This window comes from Xenopus laevis, chromosome 1L (genome assembly GCF_017654675.1).
Source record: "Xenopus laevis strain J_2021 chromosome 1L, Xenopus_laevis_v10.1, whole genome shotgun sequence".
Taxonomy (NCBI): Eukaryota; Metazoa; Chordata; class Amphibia; order Anura; family Pipidae; genus Xenopus; species Xenopus laevis.
In genome coordinates this window covers 190497989-190521750 of record NC_054371.1, presented here as the reverse complement: position 1 = coordinate 190521750, position 23762 = coordinate 190497989, and the positions used below count along the sequence as shown (strand labels likewise).

At 35.3% G+C, this 23762-nt stretch overlaps 1 protein-coding gene across 3 annotated transcripts in view; it reads right to left on the bottom strand.

Moving 5' to 3' along the window:
* LOC108695678 overlaps nucleotides 1-22830 on the bottom strand; it is a 44596-nt gene extending 21766 nt beyond the window's left edge. For 2 of the 3 annotated variants that reach the window (XM_041568372.1, XM_018224643.2), the window contains exons 1-4: nucleotides 18334-18863; nucleotides 12813-12924; nucleotides 8350-10726; nucleotides 7815-8012 (exon numbers count right to left, since the gene is read on the bottom strand). In XM_041568372.1, the coding sequence (XP_041424306.1) occupies nucleotides 7815-8012; nucleotides 8350-10678 (2527 nt within the window). In that variant the 5' untranslated portion in view covers nucleotides 10679-10726; nucleotides 12813-12924; nucleotides 18334-18863. Of the gene's footprint in view, nucleotides 1-7814; nucleotides 8013-8349; nucleotides 10727-12812; nucleotides 12925-18333; nucleotides 18864-22288 lie in introns of those variants that run through there. The other variant, XM_041568373.1, reaches the window with a different exon arrangement.
* Between the last annotated feature and the right edge of the window lie 932 nt (nucleotides 22831-23762).

The following is a 23762-nucleotide window of genomic DNA, read 5'->3' as shown; positions in this document are numbered from 1 at the left end:
TATTTTATATTGAAAAGATGCTTAAGAATTATATTTTCATTTGTTTTGCAAAAGGTTTTTTGCATCCATTTAATGGCTCCTTTTGTGCTCCACAGTCCCTTTCTCTGGATCCTTCTGTACATACAGTATATAAAATAATCTTTATAATAGTCACTCTGCTATACTGACCTTCAGCCTGACTGGCATTTAATATGGGCCACGGCACCAGGGCCAGAGGGGGGTCCAGTCTACAGCAACAGAGGGGTTAATGTGAAAATGCAGAGGTGGGTTGTTTTGAGAGATGGTTTGGATTCAAGACTGAAATCGTCACACTGTATATTGTAGTCTTGGAAGGAACCAATCCCAATCAGCAGATGTATTAAAAGGCAACTTTTATATAATTAAGAGGAGTATGTAAGATTTGGAGTTATTATTGATACAAATTAAGAATAAGACAGAAGCCTGACCAGTGCACAGTTGTACAATTTTAATAGACATAGAGGTAGCAACACAAACCTCTTATAACATATGCCACAGTCCCCTCCTACAGCACAATACAGGTATGGGATCCATTATCCAGAAAGTTAGGAATTACGGAAAGGCCATCTCCCATAGACTCCATTATAATCAAATAATCCGATTTTTTAAAAATGATTTCCTTTTTTTTCTTGTACTTTATCCCAACTAAGGTATAATTAATCATTTTACATGATTTCTAGTAGACTTAAGGTGTAAAGATCCTGATTATGGAGAGACCCAATACCCTGAAAGCCCCAGGTCCCGAGCATTCTGGATAATAGGTCCCATACCAAATTTAGGAACAGTGCACATTGGTGCCTATTTCTGCCTGTTTTGGAGTGACAATAAAAGGCTAATTTCTCACAAAGAAACCTGTGCAACGCTAATGATTTGATACTGTGAGATTCAGTTGAGCTGATATACGGTAATAGGAGTAATTTAGGGAGAGACACTGCACCCACACAGGATGTATTCATTTAACTTACAATCTGTACTTTGCTCTGCATTATTTACACTCATATTTACAGTTCTGGGTGTTACTCCAGTGAACCTCCACTGACCAAGCATTACTTACAGCCATTGCATTCAACTGCCCAAAGATATTAGAGCCATATCTCACTTTCTGGCTCATTAAATAGCAACTGATCATGATTATAGAGCCTAGCAAGCTGATCTGTAATTCCTGATATACCTTAGGTATTTTTGACACCATTTAAAAAGTAAACTGTATGTCAACCCCAAGACCTGATTTCCTAGAAATTACAATTTTTTTTCAAACTGGAGGATTTTAGGCTTGAATTTGTCCACATTCTCCTTAACAAGTGGACAGTAACTTGACTTCAAAGTGCCCCAAGTGAGCTGGATTTGACCCAAAGCAAAAACACGGGGGCCTTTTTATCAAGAGTCTAATTTTTGTGGTTTTAGTGATTTTTGAAACCATGACTAAACTCTAAAACTATGAATGCCATGAGATTTATTAAAAAATCCGAAAAGAAAGCATGAACGAGAAATTAAGCTGAACAATGTGCTAAAAAAAACCCTAAAAATTCTAGTTTTCCTGACAATTCCTAATGAACAAAAATATATAAACCTCTAAAAGTCTGAATTGATTTAAACAACTCTAATAGGATCAACCCAGCTTCCACTGACTTCTATAGGACCTCAACAACTTTTACCTGGCGAAGTTTTGTATTATAGGTTTTCGTGGTTTTTACACAAATTTTTAGAGATTTGTGGAAAAGAAATCAAAATCCAGTTGTTTAATTATTCTACCCTTATTATGTATTTGTTCTACACTATAAAATGTAACTATCCATGATCATGTCATATAAAATATTTCATTTGGAAATATTTCATACTGGATTCACAGGTAAGAAGACTCTCTGTAGGACAGCAACATATTAAACTGTCAGTTGAGAGAACTACAAGTGAATTATTTGGCCACAATTCTCACATATGACTGGGAAAACAGAGGAAGCTTTGTTCAACTCAGGGCCTTAGAGAGTAATACTTGAGATGACTTTAGGGACTTACTATTTTCACCTAGGGCTTTGCAATATTAAATACAGTGTGACAGTCTCTGAAAGGCAAATCTACTCTACTTGGAAAGTCCACCCATCACTCATTCTAATTGTAGATCTGTAGTTGTAGAACTACCTACAGTCCCTAACACCTAGGGAGGGGGCGCAAGAGAGAAATAACTCTTGTTCTTGAGAGCCACAAATCTGTTTATGTATACAAAGCTATAGGGGACATTTTAACCTTCATGCCTCCAGCTGTTGGAAATCAATTCCCCGTCCCCACAACAGCTGCCCGAGAGGGTCATTTTGGGGGTTGTAATTCCATAATGCACATGGGACTATATTGATGGGTTCTGACACTGAGAGATTTTATACTAATTGCTTAGTCTGCATGCATTAGGGGCCAGTTGTTGATGGCTTGACAAAGAAAGAAAATCAGTTTGGAGATTCATGCAGTACATTTAAATATAACAAACCCACTGCATCTACAAATACAAAGCAAACCCTCCCCTGTTTGTCATATGAAAGTTATCTCTACCATAAAAGAAAAGGACATAAGCCAGATCATTGCAAGATCATATGAATATGTTACTATTAAAAATTAGACTTAAAAGGGTGGTTCACCTTTAAGTTGATTTCTTGTATGTTATAAAATTGCCAAATATAAGCATCTTTTCCATTGGTCTTCGTTATTTTATTTTTAATTTTTGAATTATTTGACTTCTTCTGACTCTTTCTAGCTTTCAATGTTGGTCACTGACCCCATCTAAAAGTCAAATGCTCTGTAAGGCAACACATTTATTCTTATTGCTACTTTTTATTACTCCTCCTTTTATTCAGACCCTCTGCTATTCAAATTGCATTCTTATTCAAATCAATGCATGGTTGCTAGGATAACATGGACCCTAGCAACCTAGAGAGCTGCTGAATAAAAAGCTAAATAACTCAAATATCAAAAGTAATAAAAAATGAAGACCAATAGCAAATTGTCTCAGAATATCACTCTCTACATCATACTAAAAGTTAAATCAAAGGTAAATAACCCCATTTAAAGGTACTAAATTATAACAGGACATAAATATATACATAACACATCGGCCCTTTTTCTGGGTGAATCAAACTATGAAGTTTTTAAGGTAGCTGTCTGGATAACGTTAAAGTGAAAGATTTCAAATTTAACTTACGATTTGTTACATGAATGTCTAACTGCATGCAGCAGCAAGGAAAAATAGTCAGTATAACTGACAATATACTTAAGCTTGCAAGTAAATGATTGTGGTATAACTGATACATATATACATTCCTTTTATACATAAACACATCCTCTTTGTTGTGCACAAATTTTAACTAAACTGAATGATATAACGTTTTTGATATCAGCAATTTTTTAATATAATCAAATATACATGATATCTATTAAGAGACACAGTTCCATCTACAGTTCAGTGAATGGATCTCACCCAAGAAAGGAGACAACGTAGACTCAAGACTTCAACATTTGCTAATCCCTTATAAAAGTCACATTAGAGAATTCATAGGTTGTGTGTTGTGGCAAGCACAGCAGAGGCCACAGTTTTGCTACTCCAGAGACATAGACAGCAAAATAAACTCCCACTAATCTTCCTGCCATGCACATTTTCCTCACACGGAACCAAGATCAGGCTAGAAAACACACGAGCACAAAATAATTACCTTGGTGTTCATCCTGCAACGAATAATTCTCCATTGAACATGGCTAAGGCATCATGCTGCCTATAGATCCAGGAAAAAATGCTACTTTGAAAAACAGGTATATTTATCGTATCCGTGCTGTGTTTATTTCATTTCTACAGAAAGCATTATTTGGATGTATGAATCATCAGGGATCTGGTTAAAAACACAGTGCTAATAACAGATGGTTACATAAGCTGCAAAGTCCTTTGAAGCAGCCAACGCATCCGCTATACATGTCACAGTAAGACAGTCAATTTCTCAGATTTCTCTGATGAGTAACATGGAAAACAAATATATGTATATGTATAGATCACGGAGAATACATATAATAAAATAAATACATTTACTTATCAACAACATTAGAAACGAAACACATACCATGCAATGTTCCAATAACATACACTGGTTTTCTTCCTTTAATCTACAACCTTATTTATCTCCTCCCTTTGGGCTCTCTGTTATACCAGAAGACCACAAGACTATAGTCAAGAATAAAAATGATTTTGAAGAACATGGTCATTGAAGTTCAAGTTCAAGTGTGGTAGACATGACACAATTACAAAAAATAATAGACTTTATTTCCCCATAATGTAATATATAAATATTTGCGCATAAATAAGTTAAAAATACAATAACACTTTATTTACTGTACATACATGGTTCACAAAATTCTTCCCCAGACCCTAAAAACAACAATGAGTTGAAAGGAGGGCCCCCTCCAAATGGTTTCTTGGCCTTTACTGATTGTAGACCATGTATGAACTCCAACAATTATGAATCATATATGGTTCCCTCCAGCAGTTTTTTGTGATTAAAGGTTATAATGACCCACAACACTCAGTGATATATTAGATGAAGTTTGCCCTCTGGCTTTGGTTTCTATGGAGGCTACAATAAGAATACATACATAAAGGGATTTGCACCAAAGTATATGATCGTGTAAGATAAATGATATTTAAGCTTTTACTGTATGTTCCTGCATTCCTTATGGAGTTGCTGAGTTCCCTATTTATTTCCAAAAAGGTTGACAAAAACAGATGAATAGTTATCAGACTGGAACTTAAGAGGGCATGTTTAATTCTTATGTGGCTCTGTTATTAACATCCCTGGAATGCAGTTTTAGATGTAGTTTATAGACATGCTTGGGGAGATGATAAATAGGCCTCTGCATATAAATAATAGCACCATGTTACAAAAATGATAATTGTGTTTTACTATAGGTTTGCACAATATTGATGAAGGTAACAGTAAAATTGTGACAGACTCAATAATAGCAAATACAGTTAGGGGGTTATTTATTAAAATCCAAATGTTCACTAACAAACTATTTTTTTCTGTCAATGGGAGAGACACCTATCTCAATTTGAAGTTATTCTGGTCTGCACTGGGTTTAGCCTGAAAATCTGACTTTTTCAGGGTTTTCGAGCAAAAACTCGAAAAATTAGAGCAATTTGAGAAAAACCCCAGAAAATCTAGCAATTTGGAAAAAAAGTCCCCAAAATTAGAGCAAAGTTTTCGCTTTATTTTATCGAGTTTTTCTACCATCCGATTAAATCGAATTTTGTTTAAATCAATAAATAAGCTAAAAAAGGGCATGGGAGTTTGGATGTGTTTTTTTTTAAATAAAATATGAGATAAATTCAGATTTAAGTACATAACACCCTTTCAGTTACAGCCGAGGTGGCCAATCATGCTAGCAGCTGAGCTTTAAAATCTTTCATGATTCCCACTTGTAGAACAGGAGATCATTTTAGCAAATGCTAAATAGGCTAATCCCTTGCCAAATAAGCCCTTTCCAGACTTGTCTGGGTCATTGTAGTTAATTTGGAGGAAGCGCTATACCTGCTCTACTGTTTTCATTACCAATAATGCTATGAAATCTATTTTACATGACCCAGTTCTTTTTTTATCCACTTGAACCCAGCCTTAGGCTCTTGGCACATATAGCAGCACCGGACAAAACTAACTAAGGCTTGCAATTAGAATTTAAGCAAGCAGCATGTAAAAGATAAATTCTGTGGACTTTGGGTGTTATTTACTAAACCTCAAATTATCTGTTTTTTTTTGGGGCAAAAACTTAAATTTTTATACCCCAATGCATCAAAAAGCCAGAATCTGAAAATCCGCCATCTCAGACCTGTCAAGGTCGTCTATAAGTCAGTGAGAGAGGCACATATCTCAAGTTAAAATTATTGTGGTCTGCGCTGGGTTTAGCTTGAAAATCCAAAAAACACGAAAAAAACAAGTGATTCAGTAAAAAAGCCAAAAAATGATTCAGGTCTTCGCTTGATTTTATGGAGTTTTCCGCAATCCAATTAATTTGGGTTATTTTATTAAAAAATAAGGTCAAATCAAGCATGGGAGTTTGGTTGTGTTTATTTTTAATAAAATATGAGATAAATTTGTATTTTAGTAAATAACCCCCTTCATGTTTATATTTATACCCACTTGCTAGCTTGTGAAGAGTGTTATAATTGCATTCAAAGTAGATAAAAATACTGATGATATTTACAATGATAGGACACTGCATGCTGTCACATGGCTACAATGAATGATTTAGGCTTAAAGGGCACCTATCACAGGCAAAATGAAACACATATTTACAATCTGACCAGTACAAGCTAAACACATTTAATCAAACTACATATATAGTTTTTTTTTTTTTTTTTTTTTAAAAACTGCACTTTTTAAAAAATCCCTTACTTTGTCAACTGGTTTCTTTCACTGAGGGAGGCCAAACTGAGACTATAACAGAGACTATAACATGCAAATTTCAGGAGCATGCTCATGTTGTAGGACTGCCTTGAGTATTCTACCCAGAATGCCTTGTTTTAGTAAACTCCTCCACTAGAAATATCAGGAGATTTCCCTTTCTTGTCCCCTGCTGGTGATGTTATTATACAAATGAAGGGCACACACTAACTTCCAGCAGGTGTCAGCACTACTGAACAGCAGCTAACACACAGGTTTGGCTGATTTGAAAATAGCTTAGAAGGGTTCATAAGCAACCAAGGAATTTCAACTGAGCATGTGCGAGATTTCAGAGCTACAGTAAGTTGGGAAGATCTAGGTAGGAGGAGCCAGTGAAATTCAAGATGCCTGCCTCAGCTAGAACTGCAGTGGAGATCTTGCAGAAGGTATAGTGAGCTGATGATTTACATTATACAAACAATTCTAACTGTTTTAAAATTTGGATTTCTTGAACATTCACTTGGGGGCATATTTATCAAAGGTCGAAGTTCGAAGTTAAAAAAACTTCGAACTTCGAATTCAAAAAGACCAACCCAATTGAAATCGAAGTTTTTTGGGGTCGAAGTGGGCCGAATTTGGCCTACTTCGAATCGTACGATCATACTTCAAATCGTATGATCGTACTTCGATTTCACAAACTCACCCAATTGCCTGGATACAGGTTCTAGAAGGTCCCCCCGTAGGCTAAAACAGCACGTCGGCAGCTTTTAGGTGGCGAATGGTCGAAGTCGAAGTTTTTAAGAGACAGTACTTCAAAAGAATTCGACCTTTGAATTTCGAAGTTTATACAAATTCGAATCGAAGTTGGACTATTCCCTAGTCGAAGTACACAAAAAATAGCTCGAAATTCAAAGTTTTTCAATTCGAAACTTCACCTCGACCTTTGATAAATCTGCCCCATAGTGTATGTACTTAGTAAATGATTTTAGTTATAATTGGTGCCTAAGGAAGGCAGTGAGCTGCCAGATTCTCCTATCAGTATGAAAATTCTGATAAGAAAAATGAAAGAAAGAAAGATATCAAATCCAGGTAATGTAGCAGCAGCAGGTACATGCATGTACAATAGCATGAACTGTGCCTAGTACAAGTGTTTTTACTAAGCTTGTGATGAGCAAGATCTTTTGCCAGGTTTCTCTGTTAAATAAAACGCCCATAGATGGCAATGGCCTCAAAAAAGTTGTGTGGTATGCCATGAAAACTCACCAATTGGCATTTTGCAACTTTTTTGCCGTTTCACAAATTTTTCAGCAAAGCGGGACAGATTTTCTAATCACTAAGCACAACTACTAAAGGCTATTCTAAATTGGATTTCCTTTGAAAAAGATTACTAACCTGATTCTTCAGTGATGTTGCTTGTAACCGAACTCCCTCCTGAATTGCAGTTCTTGGTTTCTTTAAACTGTTTTCTTTTCTTAGCCCATCGATCGGATGCTTCTTCATGGGCAATTTCACATGCCCTTGATTCTTTTAGCACTGATTCCTTAGGTAATCTCAAATGTTTGTTGACAAATTCTGGTTTTGCATCTGATGCTGTATATAAAGAAAACTGTGTTACAGTCATGAGTTTATTTTTGTTTCATGGCTTCACTGAAAACATCATATTATAAAATGCATAAAGGTCCTTTATTTGGAAAACCCCAGGTCCCAAGCATTCTGGATAACAGGTTAGTTGCATGCAGTAACTTTTTCTCAGGAAAAATTCGGTTACAAAACATCAATATGGCACTAGCTTGAAAAGAAAGGTATGAAACACCTAAACTGAACCTACCAAATTATGTTTCACCACAAGGAATAGAATTTTTAATTGGGTGGTTTCTATTTAAAAGTGAGATTTCATATTAAACAAAAAGTTGCAAGGAACATTCACCTTTTTTGCCAAACTTCTTTGGTGTTTCAGATATCTCATTTTTTTCAGCACGTTTCACTCCATTTTCTTCAGAATCTGATTTTTTCAAGGAAGAAAGTTGACCTGCTATGGACTCAAAAGAGGTCCCTGGTATAGCGCTATCAGAGCTATTTCTCGGAGATGTGTCATCAGCTGGAAAATTCACATCACTACCTTTCTCTACTTGACCAGCTTCTTGTGTGTCCTCGAAGTTGCTTTGATTTTCCACTGCTAAAAAAGGGTCAAAAGACTGAGATGTCTGGGAAGAAATATCCTTATGTGTTGGTTGACTCTGTTCCTCAAAAGAACTATCAACATCTAAGACAGGTGTTAACACAGAGTTTCTTTGTACAAATGAAGATCTTTGAATATCTTTATGCAATTCACAATGTCCTCGAGATGAAATAGAATCACTGACAGCTTGGTTATCTCCTTGGACTAATAGTCTTTGCTCTAGGTCCCTTGTTACGACAGTAACAACAGAACCTCTTCGCTTCCTCTGTGACATTTCATGTATTGCTGAATTTGATTGAGATATTTCTGTTGTCTGTGATACAGATGTTTGCACACAATCATTTGGGAGTTGAATATTGACATTTTTCTCAAGAATATATTCTCTGGAAGCACTTCTTGAGGGTGGTGTAACTTGAATTAAAAGACATTTATTTTGCAATTCTGAATACTCTTGGGTTTCAATAACATTATCGACATCTTGCATTTCCTCATCAAATCCACTTTCAGTGAAGTCAATGTGATCATTATGTTTTAGGTCCTCAAAGTCCTCTTCTTCATAATTGTGTTCGTTATTGATCTCTAAATTATGCAAAGAGCACAGAGAGCCCATATCTGGCGGATCTGGAGGATCTGAGCAACTGCTAACAAAGTAAGTATCCTCAACAGTATTAACAAAGTGTGAAGCTGCCATTTCTGAATGCAATAAAATGGATTTACTCTCTGTCTCATGCTGGTCATATACAAAGTTCCTACAAGGTAAATCAGTAAATGATCTGCGGAGCTCAATAGAAGAACCATGTTTCTGACATCTTTCAGGGCAACAGTTAGAGGTAGAGGACAGTCCTGGGGGTAGAGTGCTGGAAGCCAAAGGCTGGTCTTTATGTTTGCAAATAGCATGTCTACAATTGTAAGAATATATGTGTGGATTATAATAGATTTCTGGCAATGTTTTTCTTCTGACTACTTTAGAGTCAAATAAAAAGTTTTGGTTTGGATGGTGAATGCAACCAGATGGGCTTGCATTTGTTTCCTCAGGGCAGATTGATGAAATATGATTGCAACTCATTTTATATGGCTTCATAGTGAGGTGAGAGCAAGGGGTACAGCTGTTCAAACAGGACAAACAAAGTCTACTATCTAACACTGGCATGTGTCCAGCTATGGAGCATTCATCTTTTTTTGGTCTCTTCTCAGTTTCTGACTGAGAAGAATGAGAAGAGAATATTGATGGTATAGAACTGGATTCCCTTATCAAATCATCATGGATTAAGGCCTCATTTGCAACATTAGTATTTGGGGATGCACATCTTCCATCAGCAAACTCTTCTGGGGGAGGAATGTCTATACAGCAATCAGGACAACCAATCTCTTCTCTTTGATAAGGACTAACATCTGAACTGTAAGAGCTCCAGGATCCTTCTTGCAAGTCATCATTGCTATTAGAATAACGTGCTTCTTTTTCTTCCCTTTCATTATCTCTTTCAATGTGAACCGTTAGATGACGGTCAATAGTCTTATATTTCACTTCAATACCTTCTCCTGTGATCTGTACTTTTATTAAAGGCATTTTACCATTTTGCTTATTTGTGTTTTCTTTTCCATTTCCATTGACTTCATCTACAAAAGCATCTATGTTGTAAGCATTGTGTTGGCTTTGCTGATGCTGGCTGTCATGGTAACTGCGACTCTTCTTAAGAGACTTCTGATTTGTTATTACAACTTTGGTTCTACTATGTGACGAGGACACATTCCTGATTTCCAGATGCAGATCGTCAGATGTTACCTGTGTTGTCACTTCTCCGCTGTAATTAATTTGTGTTTGAAGATTTTGACACTCATCATTTCTTTCACTTGTTGGAACAGCAATGACATCTTGTAAATCACCATTTATCGATTCCTCAGGTGTTGAAGAGGTAGGGAATATGCTGTGCTCACGTGATTCAGTTTCATCTTCATATTGTTTATCTTGTACTATTTCTTCATGGTTTTCTATTTCCGCTGTTATTTTTGATTTATACAAACAAGAATATTCACTTTCATTTTCTTGCTCACAAATCAAATTAGAGGAGACAGACATTCCAGGACTTTTGAATGCAGTATCAATTTTCAAACCGCAAATGGATTTCTGGAAAGTAAGCAAATAAACAAAGTTAGCAATTTTTGATTACTGAAAATGGAATGTGAAGCCATTCTACACCAAGGCAATGGAGAGAGAGAGAATAGTAACTCCACAGTTGAATATCTATCTCCTAATTCACCCTTCAGAAGCTCCTGTGTTCCTGTAAATGCTCCTGTGAGAGTAAGTAATAAAGTCAGAGGGGAGTAGATTTGTAGTCTCTTCTCGTGATTTAAAAGGTTTGTCTACCTTTGTGTTAACTTTTAGTATAACGTAGAGAGTGACCATTTGCAATTCGTTTTCATTCTTTCTTATTTGTGTTTTTTGCGTTATTTAGGATTTTATTCAGCAGCTCTTTTAGCAATCTGGTTGCTAGGGACCTAGCAACCATGTATTGATTTGAACAAGAGACTGAAGTATGAATAGGAGAGGGCCTGAATAGAAAGATGAGTAATAATCAGAGAGTCAGAAGAAGAAGGCAAATAATTAATAAACTGCAAAAAATAAATAATGAAGACCAACTGAAAAGCTGCTTAAAATAGATCATACTATAACATACTAAAAGTTAACTTAACCGTGAATCACTCCTTTAAGAAAATTGTCAGTTATACACCAATTAAACCCCTCACTTTTCTCTGTAAAACCATTTACAGTTGTAAGCTTTGTAATGATTTTATTTTGTTAAATTCTGCCATAAATTCTGGTGTTGGTTTCATAAAATCTGTGTAAAAACTGGCACAGAATTCCTCTACTCTTCACAAAGCATCTTTGTCAACTTTTCATAACAGAAATTCTAAGCCAACGGAATTATTTCCATTGACATAAGGAGGTCGCACCAGGTCTGAGTTTGTGTAAATGACTGTCATAATTTTCAAAAGTAAAATAGTTGACCTTTAGAAATACTACAATGTTGCTTAATATATATGCCAAATTTTACACCAGTTGGGTGAATCATTGTAAGAAATGCTAAAATGTGTGTTTTCTTACATGATTCTCAGTAAACCCAGCGTACAATTAAATAAATCAGCTGCCATGTTTTTTTTTCTTTGTACCTTTTTGTCCATCGATTTTTGTTGTTTGGCAATCACTTCTATCTTATAAAATATAATACCTAAAACAACAAAATTAATACAATGATCTAAAAGTCAGGCAGGGAGGATGGTCTCTACAGGAGACAATAGTATATATGTTATAATTGAAAAAATGACCAAAAATATATACCAAATTTAATGGGATTTTGTCATGATCATGATGGTGCAGTTTTTATTTCTGAATTACACTGTTTACATTACAAATAATTTAGTCAACCATATAAAATTTTACCAAAAATTTGAACCAACGAGTATATTTTCTGTAATATTGATCTGTAGGCAGCCATCTCAGGTCATTGTGCCTGATCCTGTGCTTTCAGAAAGGGGCAGCACATCATGATGGAAATGCTTTCCGTTCAGCTGTTGTTCAGGCGGCAGCACTCCTTCTGGTTGCTAGGGGCGGCAGAAATGCTGCTCCTGGTAACTAAGAGCCGAATTTCTGGTTTTCAAGCTGGAAATCCGGCTCTTCTAGTGCAGAGAGCGCAATTACGTTCTCTGCACTAGCGACGTGCACCGCCCCCGAACCCCTCTGGTACTGAAAAGGTGAGTGCTGTGAGAAGGGGTGGGGGCGGCAAAGGAAGACTGCCTCAGGCGGCGAAAAGGCAAGAATCGCAACTGAAGGGATGGGTGACTTCACTCTAACTAGAAGTGCGGCAGTAAAGAGTAGCAGAAGTTTATCAGAGCACAAGTCACATGACTGGGGGAACTTGTAAACTGATAACATATCTAGCCCCATGTCAGATTTCAAAATTAAATATAAAATAAATCTGTTTGGGCTTTTGAAAAATTGATTTCAATGCAGGATTCTGCTGGATGAGTGCATTTAGAAAAAAAACATGTTTTCCCATAACAGAATACCTTTCAGAAGTATGCATTTTTATTATGTACAATACACCGCAAATGAATGCTTATACACATGGATACAACTTTGCAGTTGCAGTCTCTTTTATGCATATTCTCTCTGAATTAAAAAAAAAAGCTTTTATTATAAACAACCTACTCACCAATATATATCTATTTCTTTAGTATTTATATTTTCCAGAGTCTCATCTTTTCGTTCCTGTTTTTCTGGCGTTTTCTGCTCATTTTCCTTTGCTCAAGCACTCCAAATATAACCTAAAATGGTGAAAAGGATGAACATTTTTGAAGACTGGGCATTACAAATTGCATTAAGTAAATACAATAAAATTATACTGTATATAATAAAATTATGAGATTTATGTAGTAGGCACCAAGCGCTAAATCATTCATAGTTTGCATTCCTTTAGCCAGTTAAAACATCCATCAGACATGTTTACTGCAGTATCAAGGAGGTTGTATTAGTCAGGCAGGGACAGTCCTGTGACATGGAGGCCATACTGTATATGAAAGAGCACTTGTGAGCCTTTCCCGTTGCACTGCCGCCTACTATAGGATCTATATATCTGCCAATAGATAAGCCATCTACAAACTGAATAAGCAGCATACACATGATCATATTATGTTGTATAAAGATACTTATTGGGAGAATAATGCACACTGAATTTGCAGGAATTATCACCAATAAAATGTGCAAAAATAACAAATACGTGCATTTTGCAATGTAATATTTTACATTAGGCACCATTATTCATTATTCCATTACAATTTTAAAATGTGTTTAATATATTTTTCAAGTCTCTTTTATTAAATTTGTCCCTCTTTAGGGGAAGATGTATTAAAATTTGAGATTAAGATTAAAAAAAAAAACATGGCAAAATGTGATCCCAATGCAACAACAAATGTGTATATATATATATATATATATATATATATATATATATACACACACATACACAACACTGGTGTCCTGAAGTAAGATGCCACCCTGATAAACTGATATCTTTCACCATAATTTGAAAAAGTTATCAAAAATAATGAATAGTGATGTGTGAATCTGTCCAATTTTGGTGAAAAATTCGCAAAACCTAGTGAAACCTTGATGAAAAATATAATTCATCACTAAGGGGGTTATTTATCATAGTCCAAATTTATCTCAATATTTTCTGCTACAAACTCCAATCAAATCCGCTTGGGTTTTTTTACGCTTATTTACTATTACCGTTTTCCGAAAATTTGCTTTGTGGGAAAAAAAATCAGATTTTTGAAGTTTTTTTCCGCATTTTCCCATCCGATTTTCACGATTTTTTTTTAAAATTTCAACTGAAAAATCCAAAAACTTCCGGGTATTGCACGAAACCCATCGCACATCAAAAAATCCTTGAGACTTCTCCCATTGACTTATATGCAACCTCGACAGGTCTGAGATGCCGGATTTTCTGATTCTGACTTTTCCATCCTCGGGGTTTAATGAAATAAAATTCGTGATTTTTGCATTTGGAGTTTAGTAAATAAGCCCTAATAGTCAATAGTTAGGGGCCCATTTATTAAACCTTTTAGGGGGAAAACTCAAATTTTTCGTGGGGAAATAAACTAGAATTTTTAGATTTATCATACCCCAAAGCTGATAAAATTCCAAATCTGAAGATACACCATCTCAATCCTGTCGAGCTCATGTAGAAGTCAATGGCAGATGTCCCTGAAGTTGTTTCTTGACATAGTGATCTGCGTTGGGTAATCCGAAAAATTTGGGTTTTTCCGTTTGATAATCCAAAAAAGTAGAGTTTTAGGAGCGTCAATCGTACGATTCCAACTGTGGCATGATTTTGTCGTGGCGTTTTTTAGGAAAAATTAATGATTTAAAATCGTGGAAGGGAGTTTGGTCAGAGTTTTAGTAAATGTGCACCTTAATTTGCAATCACTGCAGTTTTGCTGATTAAAAACTGTCCGGAAACCACAGGATTATCTGATAACCCAAGGCATAAAGCTTATATGCGTCCGGATTTAAAGGGATAAGATGGCAACTTTACTTATGGTGAATAAATGTTTTTCCCATCCAGTCATATGTGGCAGGTTATTGTACTGTTGTTTACTAAAACTATGCACTGTGTGTATGTGTGTTTTTTTCTTAATCATTGCTCAGAGTGGACCTCTCTCTCTCTTAATAAAGGGCAACTATGAAATGAGTTTACTATGCAGTGCAGTGTTATTGGCCAGGGTACCCACAACCTATGTATCTGAAGACATTTTTGGAAACGTGTTAATTATACTGTACATTAGCAAATCTCTATAATTAGCTTCATTAAGCAATCTTAAGTGTAACATTTATTAGATTAGATGGAAAGCAGGTCCTGTTGTTTTATGATTAAAAATGTAACCTGTATGCTACGGACACTCGTTAAAACGTGTATTGCTGGCACTTTTTCCAAAAATGTTTCCACTTTTATAAATTCTCTAAAGTCTGTAAAGATATCCTAACAAGCCATACCCTTTTTTTATTCGTGTCTCCTAAAGACGGTGTATTTTATTCTCCTAACATGGTGCATGTCCTGGTATTGTTAACGCTGGACACCAGCAACAGCTGGCATTAGACTGGCTGATGTCAATTCCAAATAAACATCCATAATGTAAAAAAGTGCTCATACTTTCCAATGTCATATATAAATATATCAGCTCAGACTGCATTTCATGTATATGTCGGGAGGAATGCTTGTCTCATGAGTTTTTCCAGATAAGTGGAACAGTTATGGGATCCATTATCTCTGTAACAGTAAAACAGTACAATGTACTTGATACAAACTAAGATATAATTAATCCTTATTGGAAGCAAAACCAGCCTATTAGGTTTATTTAATGGTTACATGATTTTCTAGTAGACGTAAGGTATGGAGATCCAAGTTACGGAAAGATCTGTAATCTGGAAAATCACAGGTTCAGAGCATTCTGGATAACAGGTCCCATACCTGTATTATTTGTATTTTGGAGCACCATGATTTAGGGGGTTATTTATCAAAGTTCAAGTAATTTTTGGGTACTTCGACTAGGGAATAGTCCAACTTCGATTCGAATTTAAAAAAACGTCGAAATTCGAAGGTCGAAGTACTGTCTCTTTAAAACTTCGACTTCGACCATTCGCCACCTTAAAGCTGCCAAAGTGTTTTAGCCTATGGGGGACCTCCTAGAACCTGTATGGAAGCAATTGGGGGAGTTTGGGAGGTGAAGGTCAAAGTTAAAAAAAGTAGGCCACTTCCATCTCAAAAACTTCGACCACCATTCGATTGGTCTTTTTGAATTCAAAGTTTTTTTTAACTTTAACCTTCGACTTTTGATAAATTTGATAAATGTTGTTTTTGTTTTATTCATACATATTAAAGAAAATTAAAATCATTTTTTAAAAAGTCTGCTTGATAAGCAAAGTAAGCTTTTAATTGTTTATGGAGGTTTATTTTGCAACACAAATAATAACTTTTCCAGTAAGTTTTTCTATATACTGGTGCAAAATATAAAATTCCCAGTATTCACTGGCAGATGAGCTTGCCACATGCTTTCTGGGTTCACAAATGCTAAATTAAACTCACACAAAGGAAAAATTGTTTGTTTTGCATTATTTTTCCATTAACTGCTTTTATTACATTCCTCTACATGAGTTTTATTACAAAACACTTTACATTGTATTTAATCTAATCTTTGGTGGAGTATTCGGTATTTGCCACATAAAATGTATCCTGAATAGAAAATGGATAGCAGTTTGCCTTAAAATTAAAATTAGTATAGGATTTTCTTCTATCTATTTGCCTTTCTATCTTGCATCTCTTCGCCCTTAAATTTATCTGGTTGCTTGGGTCACTGACTAAAATTAAATGATACTGGATTTTTTTTGTTATTAATATTTATTTCCTCTTTTACTACAACTTGTATTCAGACTCTCACCTTTTCATCTTCCAGCTTGTCATTTAAACCACTGATTACTAGTTTAGATACCAAAAAATGAAAAGCTTGCAGATAAAAACTAAAGAAAAAGCTAAAATAATTTGTCTTCAATATACTAAATAATCTAAATAGTACTGAAGAAAAATTCAAGATGAACCACTTGGTTAACAGAACTCTATTAAAAATGACCCAAGCTAAAATGAACCAATAAAAATTACCCAATATAGTTATAACAAGTATGGGACCTGTTATCCAGAATGCTCAGGACCTGGGAGCTTCCAGATAAGGGGTATTTCCGTAATTTGGATCTCCTTACTTTGGGGGTTATTTATCTGAGGTCGCATTTTATAGCCTTGTAAGCTTTTTTAGACCTTGAATGAACTCACAACTTGAAAGGTTTCTAATTTAAGAAAAAACTTGATATTTTCGGATTCAAGCTATTTCCAGCTTTGGGGTATAACAAATCTTTTTTTTTTTTAAAAAAAAAACAAACACAAATTATTTAAAAAAATTGAACCCAAAAATTTGAGTTTTGACTGAAAATACCATTGAAAACTCGAATTTTCATGGAACAACTTGATCTTTAATAAATCAGTCCTTTTAGGTCTACTAAATATAACTTAAATATTACATAAACCCCAATAACATTGTTTGGCCTCCAATAAGGATTAACTATATCTAAAGTTGGCTAAACAGATAACAATTACGAACTTTCCTACAACCAATGTTTGCAGGAAGGATCGTTCTTTTATATTACAAACATTAAGAGCTGAATAATCAGATAAACAATAGAATTCTACCTCTATCCCAAACAATCTTAGATGATAGACACGCCACCCAATATCCAAGTCTTTGCTGATCAGTCAGCTGGTCTCCCGCCACACACGCATCGAATACAAAATATCTATACGTGTATGGCCGCCTTTAGTTAGGATTGAGTACAAGGTACATTATTATAATTGTTATTATTATAATGGAAAAGGTACTCATTTTTAAAAATTAGAATTATTTGTTTAAAATGGAGTTTAAGGGAGATGACCTCCCCATAATTCAGAGCTTTCTGGATAACAGGTTTCTGGATAATGGGATCTATACTAGTTTTGTTTTTCAGATGGCCGTTACTTTAGAGCTTTAGTGGAGCTTTAGTGGGGTAGCAGAATAAACTAACAAGTAACAACAAAACATTTTGACATCAAGATCTTGATTAATATAGTAAAAATAAAATATTTCATACATTAAACAAAGAAAAAATGAAATACATTGACATTTATAAAGTGTAAAATATCTACATTCTATTTTCGGTAACATGGGTTGAAATGAAGAAAATGCTGTGCCACATTGCACACTGAAACAGCAAATGGAATAAAACAGGAGAATAACTCAGATACAACAGCTAACAGAATCTGGGTGCAATAGTAGCCCTATTAAATTCAACTTAATCAATGTACAATAATGTCCCATCTTAAATGCACTTCACCTAATTCTCTTCTCATTTATCCTCACTAAAACATTTTAAAATCTGAAGAAAACCCCAAAGTTGAAGATTTCTGATTTTAGGGACCAACAACCTGTGGTTCTTGGATGTTCAATTCTGATCCAAAGACAACCCTGTTCTATGAACAGTAATAAAGTGAACACAAATGGTTTGTTTAAAAAAAGAACCATTTTAAAAGTCAGCACAGGTATAATACATAGGTGTGACGTTTAAGAAAGAAGAGAAATAATATTGAAACTCACCACAAAATTGGCTGCCGATATGGTATAATATTTTCTTAAGCAAGAGGGACGCCAGTTACACTGTCCAGCGTTTAGACTTATTCTGTTTCTCATCATTGCTATTTTTGTCGTCTAAGCTCAGAATCTGATTATCTTATTTAATCCCAAGTAGTAGCGAGATGGTTGGTCTCCTTTGCCTTAATCAGCCTAGCAGTATCATGTTTCAGCGTGGTATATCTTTTGAAGGTCTTGACTAATAAATTCAATTCTGCACCAATATATTGATTTTCAGTCATTTAAGGGCAGATTTATTAAGGTTGAATGATAAATTAGAATTCTAATTTTCAAGTTGAACTCACAAATTCAAGATGGAAAAAATCCAAACTTGAAATCGAATTTCGAGATTAATCATACCTCGACCCTGAAAGTAACTTGAATTCGATAGGTCGCCACCTATGGTGACCTATCGAAGTTTATGTAGAGTTTATGTAGAAGTCAATAGCAAAGGTCAGTTGACCCATTTGAAGATGTTAATAGACTTCCTGACATTCAAGTTTTTTTCCGGAGAAAAAACGGGTATTCGAATTTTCGGGTCGGTAAAATTCTTTCAAATTTTAGACGTTCAAGTTTTTTCTTAAATAAAATACCATTCGAGTTTCGAGGTCATTCGAGGTAATCAGACCACTTGGTAGACCGGGCTGATTCCTGAACCCCCTCTATGAGTAATAACTTATCAACAGTTCCTTCCAATATTTAAATAAAAATAATATATATATATATATATATATATATATATATATATATATATATATATATATATATATATATATATATATAAATATATATATATATGGGATGCACCGAATCCAGGATTTGGTTTAGGATTCGGCTAGGATTTAGCCTTCTTTAGCAGGATTCAGATATGCCAGAATCTTTGTGCCTGACCGAACCAAATCATAATTTGCATATGCAAATTAGGGATGGGAAGGGAAATCACATAGCTTTTCGTCACAACAAGGAAGTAAAAAATTTGTTTTCTACTTTTTTCCTTCCTATCCCTAATTTGAATGTGCAAATTAGAATTCGGTTTGGTATTCGGCCCAATCTTTCATGAAGAATTCCCAAATAGTGGATTCAGTGCATCCCTAATATATACATACATATATATGGGGAACTATTTCTGGGATCTCAAACAAGTCTATCTGAAAATCACTCTGTGCAAGTGGAGGGCAAATTAATTTTGACATGGGTTAACAAAGACCCTTTCTTAATAGTTATAACTTGGGGGCTGAACTAGAGAGAAACATAAGAAAGAAGGTTCTCTGCCCTGTCCTGACCCTTTAAAAAAGTATTTGTAATTGGGAAATATTTTTTTATTTTTATAAAATAAAAGTTATAAAATGTTTTTTAAACTAATATTTCTTATTATACAGGGAAAAAAAAAACTTTTTCTGGAAGGGCTGAGAACAATATAATAAGAATCCCTTTAAAAACAACATAGTCTTCTTTAGTCTCTATATTGATGATCTAATCGCCATTTGGCTAGGCCCATTTGTTGAGTTTCAGAAATGTGTAGACTATACGAACAACAATATCATAGGACTTAAGTTCACATACTTTCATGACCACAAACCTATTAATTTTCTAGACTTAAATTAATATTAAAAAAATGGGAAAATTGTTTCTACTATTCTACTTATAGAAAACCAAACTGTCTGCTACAAGCCACTTCTTGTCAACCCAAATACGTAATTAAAGCAATACAGGTACGGGACCCGTTATCCAGAATGCTCAGGACCTGGTGTTTTCCGGATTATGGATCTTTCTGTCTTTTTGATCTTCATACCATAAGTCTACTAGAAAATCATGTAAACATTAAAAAAAAAAAAAACAATAGGCTGGTTTTGCTCTCAACAAGGATTAATTATATCTTAGTTGGATCAATTACAAGTTTTATTATTACAGAGAAAAGGGAAATCATTTGTAAAAATTTGGATTACTTGAATAAAATGGAGTCTATGGGAGCCTTTCCTTAATTCAAAGCTTTTTAGATAACGTGTTTCAAGATAAAAAATCCCATACCTGTACCCATAAGACAATCAATGAGACTACACACAAGAATTTATCTTTCAATCTCACAAACATCAACAAAGTTTCTGTGCCAAGGGCTATTCTGAATCCCACCTAAACTATGCCAAAGCATTAAACTCTAGGCTGGACATAGGGCTGAAGTGCAAGAGAACAAGGGGTGTACAATTGTACCACTCAGTACTCACAGACAGAGCACTTGCATCCGGGCAACGTCAGCTGAAAGTGAGGAATCAAATACAGTGCTCAGTTGCACTATACAGCATCCAAACCTATTAGCCTGTCCATCTAAATATCTTTCAAGCTAGGGGGGGATTTCAGGGGATGCAAACATGCTGTCTTTTCTGAATGCAGTAATGCTGAGTGCTGCATTCAGAAGGGGGAGAGTTGGGGTTTCAGCACAAAAAAAGGGGCAATTCACAAAAACAGGGCAACAGGACTTATTTGTGCACTTTGCACACAATGCCGCAGACTTGATAAATGAGCTCTGTAAATGTTTGGAAATTACAGTGTCACACGCTGCACATAATCATAACTCAATGCTGTGTATCAAAAAAATGAATAAAACTTGACACAGACTATAAAGTGAGGAGTCCATTGCTCATTGTGAAACTGATGAATACAAACCTTAGCAAACCCTACTGCTCTTCATTCTAGTCCTGATCCCAGCAAGTTCTATCCAATGCCATCATATACCTTATATTGAGCAAATGCAGATTTTGAGTTCACAGTATGCCACCATCTGCTTAGTCTGGCGAAGCTCCCAGAATAACTGAGAGCCTGTAACAAGAATGATCATGAGTCAATTTCTCATCTGTTACACTGCTCACCTAAACCAAAGGAAAAGGCAAACTGCCAGTCGATTGACAGTACAGCCAATGATCACTGAAATGGATTTATAAGAGAAGCAGCTCTTCAGACAAGGTCACTGCTGAAATAGTTCTGGTCCCTCATTAAAAAATATTAGTGTGAATTCAAGAGCACACAGAGAGGCTCAACAGAGATTACCAGGCCAATATGTATTTGTTTTTACATTCTAAAGAAATCAAAATGAAGTGATACAGCAGAGAGGTTCACAAACTGAAATAAAACATGAAAATAAATGAGGCTGCCGTGGCCAAAAAGGCACAGTTTAATAAAAACAATTAACTATGCTACTAGCTTATGCAAAATAATTGTTTTTTTCTCAATATATATACAATATATCAAGCAATGTCTGAGTAATCCCAATACAGTAGTAAAGAAAGCATAAGGACCACTAACGTCTAAAATAAAATGGGTTTTAATGTATATGTGTGTGCTTGTCTCACAATCCCTAAAAGAAAAGACGGTTCATTTGCATAAAGTCTGGCCTTGACAAAGCATTAGTGGCCAATTTACTGGCATTACTATTATTTTCATGAATCATATTTTTTCCTCTAAAAAAGTTCATCGTCGATCGAACGATTTTTACTTTGATCGATCGTAGGATTTGTGCTAAATCCTTCGAATTCGATGGATTTAAATTTGAGGGTTTATTAACCCTTGATATTCGACCCTTAGTAAATGTGCCCCTATATGTTGTAAAATAAAAAAACATCAAGAAAGGGAAAAAAAGAACAGATGAAGAAGTAAATGATTAAGGATTGCTGTTCTTGAAATAAAAAAAGAGCTTTTTTATGCCCACCCCCATCCTTTTGGGGTCAGTAGCACTGATTACTGCATTGTGCAATGTTTTTATGAGCATTTATGCCCTATTTGCTATATTTGGCTATAAGTGGGCAACAAACATACATCTGCACTTAAAATTCTCATCTGAAATGCAGCATATTTCTTTCAAATGTCAGCTTATTAAAATGCTCTCAGAATATATGAAGAGACTAAATTAGCCATCTGCTAGCATCCCTACCTCCCATTGCACTCGCTGTGTAATCCGGCAGGAAGAGAAGTGAAGCACAGGATAACAACATTAAGTGGAATGAGGCTGCTAGGCACTTGTGGAGCACTCACGTTTCTCTGATAACCGCTTCCTGCACCTGGGCATGCTGCAGAAAAAGATTATTCATAGATATACTGCGTACAGAGGAGTTTTTTGGGGGGTTTAATATGCAGTTGCAGAAGTGAAAGGATTCCTAGAAAGGCTATTTTCTTTAATTTTTACAGCATATGCATTTACATTTAAAATGATTAAACCCAAAGGGGCTGTAATTGCTATAGTGCCTATGGTGATTACTATGATTGCTGCTCATCATGGATGGTCACTGCCTAAACCGATTCCAATTTCATGCTTTTGTTTTGTTACATTTGATGGCACAATTTAAATAATCAGATATGGCAAATTTAGCAGAAAATATGTTTACACAATATGTTGCACGCTTCCAAATGAAGTCACATAATACCACAAGTAGTACAGAGTGCTTTGAGCCTTAAAGTGGACCTGTCACCTACACATAAAAAGCTGCATAATGAAAGTCCTTTGCAAATTAAATATGAAACCCCCAAAAAATTTTTCATTAAAACATCCATACCTGTTATAAAGGTGTTTAAATATCTAAACTGTCAATCAAATATTACCTGCCCCGCCTCTATGCCCGTGGCATAGAGGAGGGGCAGACAATTACTTTCACTTTCCATTCAGCATTTCCTACATGTCACTGCTCTCCCCACATTCCCCCTTCCCTCCTCAGGCTCTATAATTGTGTAGGGACCTGCACATGGACATTAGGTCCCCCATTCTGGTGCATACACAAGATTTTGGGGTGATACACAATTTCCCTTAATAACTGTGTCCACAAAATGGCTGCTGCCTGCTTGCTGTGTTTGTATAATTCCAAGACAGAAGGAAACAAAATTTAAATAATAAATACAGTGTAAGTAAAGTTTATTTTGCTCAACTAACATGATAGAAAAGAATTTTAAATTATTTCTTAGGGTGACAGGTCCCCTTTAACCTGAGTGAGGTTTGGAGACATCTTTTTGAGTGATTGGCCTTTCTTTGATTTCATACACCTTTTCGACAAAATATCAACAGCACCTTAATTTAGTTGTGTCCACGGTTTCCCATGCTGTGTGCCAATTTCACAGACAAAGAGGTCTATGGAGATCTTGGTCAGGCTGAGGGGGGCAAAAACATTTCTTGGAGGATCCACATCTGGAATGCAGGCCTTTAGTTGGACAGCCTGCTTTAAATCATGGATACAATGGTTGTATGCAATATACATGGACAAGTTATTAATATGTTTTAAGTATAAATAAAGTTGCTTGGGACCTGGGAGTTTCCAGATAAGGGGTCTTTCCATAAACTGGATTACCATACTTTAAGTTTACTAAATAGCATTTAAACATTAAATAAACCCAATAGGACTGTTTTACCCCCAAGTATG